This window comes from Brachycentrus maculatus, unplaced genomic scaffold (assembly GCF_059751285.1).
Source record: "Brachycentrus maculatus isolate JH-2025_06_01 unplaced genomic scaffold, ASM5975128v1 h1tg000711l, whole genome shotgun sequence".
Lineage (NCBI taxonomy): Eukaryota > Metazoa > Arthropoda > Insecta > Trichoptera > Brachycentridae > Brachycentrus > Brachycentrus maculatus.
This window is the reverse complement of record NW_028281442.1, coordinates 421,205-427,741: the sequence shown is the minus strand read 5'-3', so window position 1 is coordinate 427,741 and position 6,537 is coordinate 421,205. Positions and strand designations below refer to the sequence as shown.

The window sequence follows — 6,537 nt, the reverse complement described above, 5'->3', positions numbered from 1 at the left end:
AACATACATTTATATATTATTTTTTGACATCTCATCAAAGATGAAGAATATGGAAGTCTGGGCATTTACGGGGCTTACGACCGTCATAGGCTGGTTTGAGTGATCACTTTACACACGTGTAACATTCACCAATTCTACCCATTATTGACAACCACACTACTCAAATTCTTGAAAGTTCTATATATATGAACCAATTTAGAAACCTTGTTCATGAATCACTAGAATCTCTAGTGATTCTTTACACGTGTGTAAAGTGATCACTCAAACCAGCCTATGACGGTCGTAAGCCCCGTAAATGCCCAGACTTCCATATTCTTCATCTTTGATGAGATGTCAAAAAATAATATGAAAATAACTCCTGTAATTGGAGATAATCCAGATTTTGTGAACAAGTATTTGGACACACTCAAAATGTTGTAAATACATTTATAATCCACTATATCATGAACTCCATGTCTTTCAAGGATTTAGGCCTAGTGAACAGTTTTAAAAATAACCATTAAAAAATTGGGAGTAAATAAAAGATTTTTTATTTTTTATTTAATTTTATTATAAAAGTAAATTAATTGAAGATTTTTTTAAACATGAACACATGTACAATCTTTATTTAACCTTCACTTAGTGGCTTTACACAATGCTAGCTGGTGATACCACGTTGGTGTCCCGGGAAAACTATTGGGCAAATGCTTGTGCAAAACTATTAAGATGCCAAAGTGACATTATTCAATATGATATGACAATATCCTCAAAACTTCGTGAAAAACAGAGAGACAGGATTGAGAATTATCCTTATTAATATTATTGATATTACAATAATTAAATGACAGTGAGATAATTTAAATTTGAGGATTTATGATGACCTGAAAACCTGGAAAAACCACTGGCGACAAGCGAAGTAAACGAGTCCTACTGGCGCCAAACAAAAGGATTCTGATCAAACATGTGAACGACAACGTGTTAATATTGAAATAGAAAGTTTTGAATCACCCACCTAAGTGTAGGTTTAACACATACAATCATAAGTAGTTTAAGTGATAAGAATCCTTAATTTTATTCGTTGATATATTTTCACAGAGTACAATGGTTTGTTATTCATTGGTTTCAAATGCCCAAGGGTCTCTATTATTCTCTAGCATAAACAAGGAAGAATCACTAAGTTTGTGTAACACCTCACGGAGATTGTGTTTGGAAAATAATTTGTACAGTTGATAGGTCTCGGATGCTATAATTTCGGATAATCTCACAGCTTCCACGTGTCCGTCAATATTTCCGCATTGCAGAATTTTCAATAAGAGTAATACTATTTCAGGAACGCAAAGTTTTCTCAAAGCTAAAAGTTCCTTGTCTCTTTCGGCTTGTTCGCCTTCCTCGTAAATGGTAGGCGGTTCTTCCGAAACAATGTCATCTACCATCCAGCCTCGGGGGAACAAGAGTACATTGTACAAGAGTTGCTTGGTGTGTCGAGCTTGATGGAGACCGGCCGTCATCCATCTCTCCTGCTGCAGGGTGGCCTGCGCTTGCAGTTGCTCGTGATGCACTCGGTCCGTAAAGGAGCACTCCGCGGGCAGCGGACGAGGGCTTCGCGGGCGCCCCCCGACGTGCTGTCTGTACCAACTTGCATATCCATTTATCGCCTCCAAGTAAGCCTTCAAGCACATGTGTTCTCTGAGTGAGTTCGAAGTCGAAGTTAAATTTTGCGAAATAGCGCTAGAGGGAGAAAACTGCAGGAGTCTACTGAGAACCGCCGTCGCGGAATCGACATCTCCTTTGAATATCAGCGTTCGAATAATGGAATTGCTCATCTGTACGGCACTCGCGATCTGAGTGGGATAAAAAGAAAACCACTCAAGACACCCGGCCACACGCTGCACCAGGCGCCGATTGTTTTCCTCCGTTCCTCCGAGTATGGCGGCATCATCGTCGGATATTCCGATGTCTTGATCTTTTAAAACTTTGACCGCATATCGTACGGTCTCCCTGGCCGATGCTTCCACATCGATTCCGGCCCGCTTCCCCGATTCCATTACGCGACGTCGGTCTTCTTCCGCTTCCACAATCCACATGAGTTCGGCGTACTTCTCCACCTGAAACTTCACAGGAAGAGTCGAAGCGTAGTACGCTATCAGCTCGGGAGATACGGAGGTCCCTTCGACTCGCTCGATCAATTTATCCACATAAACCTTGAGAATGTCGTCGCCGATTTCTCCGATACTCTGTTTACCTATGCGACGTAGCGCAAGGATAAGATGTGCCAAGAATCTGATAAACTCGAACCGTGCGTTTCCTGTCCACTCCGCTGTTCTACGTAACATGGAGTCCGTTTGTTCTAATATAATGTGTCTCTGTATTTCTTGGTAGCGCGATTCCAGCTTATCCTTGCAGAGAGAGTTGACGCAGCTCAATATCTGTTGAAGGGACATCTCGGCGGGCTGCTCCAGTTGCTGGAGCAGGTCCTGGTCGTCGGCCGCCAGTGCCGTCGTGGAGTGGTGCTCTCGCAAGTACAGGTCCACCCGCAACTCGAGTTGCGCACGCAAGTGCGCCCAGAGCAGGTCCTCGCGGGAGGAGGAGCAGACGGCCAGCAGCGGCGGCAGGTGGCCGCACAGCACGGCCAGCGCGGCGCGGAAGTAGGCGTTGTCGTCGACCTCCAGCAGCGCCAGGCAGCTCCACTTCCAGAGGTCGCGGCGCGCGTTGCCGGTGGCCGGGAAGGTGCCGTCGGGGCGCGGGGGCTCCGGGTAGTCCAGGAGCACGTGGCCGCGCAGGATGATAGCCCTCCACATCTGTCCGGCGTCTATACAGAGGGATACGGCTTCCTCGAATCTGCCGCATCGCAATTCCTTGAAGATGCTGCGGCACAAGGTTTTGTCATCTTCTTGGTCCAACGGATGGAGACTTCTCTTTTGCCTTCGCGGCGCATCCGGATCCAACTCGGTGACGAAAGTCGAGCCGCCCTCGGAATCGAATAGACTCGTTCCATTTTCCAGGTGATGGAGAGTGTTCTCCCAGTGCATGGTCCCGCCGAGGCGGCGCACGGAGGGGATGGCGGAGTCCTGGTACGCGGCGCAATTCTCCAACCAGTCGACGATGAGCTGCATGGAACGCAGCTCTCTGTCCGTTTGAAAGAGCGCGCCGACGAGTTTTTTCGGCGACAGCAACTCGTACTCTTTCAACTCCGGAGCCTTTCTGCTCTGGATAGAGTCCAAGTACAGACAGTACAGCAATCGCCACGTATCTGTTTCTTCAGTTAGCCACGAGTTTTTAGGGGTAAAACGTTCCCAAGGATTTATTTTTTCTAACGAGTCGCAACAAGTCTGCGCAAATCGACCGATCATTTCCAAAACATCGGCGGAATCGGATGTTTGCATTACTTCGTAGAATTCTTCGCTCAAATCGTCCACTTCTTTCGAAGGTTTAAGTTCGAGACCCGCTAAAGTCGTAACGTTCAATGTGTTTCTAAACATAGTTGTGTCGTTTATAGTTCTAGATTGATTCATTGCAGAAATATCATTCGGTGACATTGTAATTGACATATCGAAGTCGCGGCCAGAATTTTTTGTAAAAATATTCATCCTCGGAGATGCAGGAACACCTTCCACCTGCTTACGCTTCAAAGATGTATTGAAATCCATGATCACTGTCTTCTTTTAATTCTAAATTTGCCCGCGACTTCAAAACTCCATAACCAAATTCAAAACACGCAGACCGGGGTCCGGTAGCATAGAAAAACGGAATTTTTTGACACGACCATAGATACATAGAAACAAACAGGTTAAATCCTACTCCAACTTCGGTTCCAAAGACTACACTACATTAAATCCTACGCGACTTTTTTTTAAATATAGGGGAACCCAAGGCGGATTGGGGTAATAATAATAATAATAATAATCTTGGATGGTTTATATGGTGCCATTTTCATAAAACACCACCTCAGGGGCGCTTATATAGATATGGATATAATTTGAAAATGATAATGAAAAATGTAGAAAATATCAATGAAAAACGTCGTCAATCAGCTGAGTCTGAAGGGGGGAAAGTGGATTCGCCGTATAATTGCCCCTTTTTCTCAGTCTTCTTGGGCTGGAACGTGGCCAAGATGTTGGGCAGGACCCCTTTCTGTGGTAATGCCGGAAGGTAATGCCGGAGAGCAGCTTGTTGTGGTTCCGTCATTGTGGATAGACAACTGCAGATGGCGAGGGTTAATGCTGGTCTTCTTGTTGTCACTGGCGGTATTTCTGGGCATTTCCAAAACCTTGGCAGCCAGGTACTTCCTGACGGTGGCGAGGTATACGGGCGCACAAGCCTCAATATTATTAACGTAGTAGATACGAGCTGGCGTAATTTGGGTATTTAAAATTGTCCCAGTATTCCACAAAATTTAATAATTTTGAGTTTTTTATTGCATTGAGAAGGTCGTAGGGATGCATTTAACACGTGTTTTTTCGAGAGCAACTGCTCTCGAAAACGGTCCATTTCTCGGAAATGGACTGAATGCAACAAGCTAACTTGAGTTGCATTACTGTTTTGCATTATTGGTGCATTTTTCTCAAATATCAGCTAAACTTAAAAATCTTTTTCACTTTTAACTTTTTCCATTTATCACCAATCACAGTATTTCTGTATATGCAAAAAATGCGGACTTTAGATGCAAATATCTGGATATTTAAATCTATGTAGCAGCTTCGGCCGGCGGCTGTACAGCGTCAAGCCAGATGACTAACCGGGGCGGAACGGGAAAAAGCTATCATCTGTTGTGGAGTGGTGGGGTATGAAAGACGATCAGACGACAGTAGCAGGCCACAACTCATTTCATACAGTTGGTGTCAGTGCTGCACTGCACCACGACGCGATATTCCAAACGTACTAAAATTTACACCTTCCGAGGTATATCGTCTCATTTTTATCTTCTATTGTAATGATATTTAGTCATGTATTTCGTCGTGAAGTCTTTCATATAATACAATACCTAACGTGTTACATCATTTACTAAAATCGTTTTATTTGACATCAAATTCAAACATTCATTTTGGGAGAGAACGGGGTGGGGCGTAATAGAAGCACCTCATTGTGCCCCAGAAATTTATTTATTTTTTATCAAGATATATATATGAAACTTTATTACAATTTATTCTGTTTATATTGTTAAAAGATATGATGCGACATTAGGTCAGAAAAACTGACGGATAAAAACGCTCGTCAAAAAATATGGAATAAGCTGTGGAAACTGTTATTACTGGACAAATGGATTATAAAAGGGCATTTGATAATTTTTTTATTGATTTTCTGCCCCCACTGACTACTAATATCGAGTTAGACACTACACTCACTACGTCAACTAAAATCTTGTTCCAAGCACAGCTGATTCTCAATTTTCGCCTGAGAGAAATAACAATCCTACTTCATTTGATAATGTAAAACCGAGTATAACCTTAGTAGAAGTTCACAAAACTCCTGAAAAACACGATGACCAGAATCTAGAACCCATCCAAAATCCCCAAGATTTTACAGTTTCCCAGACTCTTCAAAACGTGACAAATATGGACACTGATGTTGAACCCCTTGGTTGTCTGACACCCTCACATGTCTGACACCATCACAGGCTCTAGACAATCTAAAACTCTTTTCGAATGTGCTGCACCTTAAGATTTGAAACCTTTACCTAAAGATAACACAGTACAGAAAAGATCCGTGGCAAAAAGAGGGAAAGCAGCAATTTTGACAACATCTCCTTACAAGGCTGAATTACAAGAAGCAGAAGAAAAGAGAAAGGGCAAGAAAAAAACTATTTGGAAAATTAAAAAAAAGTTAAATAAAAAGAAAACAACAAAAAGCTAAGAACAATAAAAATTACGACGACAATAGTTCGCAAAATGAAGATGCCAGTTGTCTTTATTGCAATGAACTACATATCGCTCACTCCTTTCAAGAACGTCATAAATCAAAAATCGTCAATTTACAGTTGAGCATGTTTTTGGAATGCCCAGAAAATGTACTATATCCCAGCAAAAGAGGCACATTTTAAACTTAATATTTACCCGCTACAGGGCAGAAAGTGTTGTTTTTGCATTTAGAAGAAAAGGTATTGTTTAATAAATTTTTAAAAATATACTTAATATTTTTCAAATGGAGAAAAAACCTTCAGGTTTTACCTAAAAAGATCTGTTGTACAGTAAAAAGTTCAATAAGTGGCTTGATAATTATTTTTAATACATTGTATTTTATTTTTAAACTTTAAAAACGTTCTCCTGAAAAATCGAGTTTTTTGATTTATGACGTTCTTGAAAGGAGTGAGCGATATGTTCTAAGTCGAATGAAAGCTAGTATTCTTGTTCTTGATTTATGAATTGTTACAGATGGACTCATTTACTATGTGCTGACCTAGACAGTGACAATGATGATTTTGCACCTCATGAATAACTAATTTATAATACGTGTACCCCATTCTACCCCGTACCTGGGGCAGAATGGGAAAATTATACTCATCATTTTTGTTTACTGTTTTAAGTTGCATGTTATAGTTTTTGAAATATTTTTCTTACATAA

At 41.6% G+C, this 6,537-nt stretch overlaps 1 protein-coding gene across 1 annotated transcript; it reads right to left on the bottom strand.

The window, feature by feature from the left end:
• Positions 1–525: 525 nt before the first annotated feature.
• Positions 526–3,719, bottom strand: Nup107 (nuclear pore complex protein Nup107). Its single transcript, XM_088274724.1, has one exon. The coding sequence runs from the start codon at positions 3,624–3,626 to the stop codon at positions 1,089–1,091; it is 2,538 nt and encodes an 845-aa protein (XP_088130850.1). The 5' UTR covers positions 3,627–3,719; the 3' UTR covers positions 526–1,088.
• Positions 3,720–6,537: the final 2,818 nt, after the last annotated feature.

Excerpts from the sequence above, each read along its gene's own strand:
- Nup107 (XM_088274724.1), bottom strand. The coding sequence starts at position 3,626 with ATGGATTTCAATACATCTTTGAAGCGTAAGCAGGTGGAAGGTGTTCCT.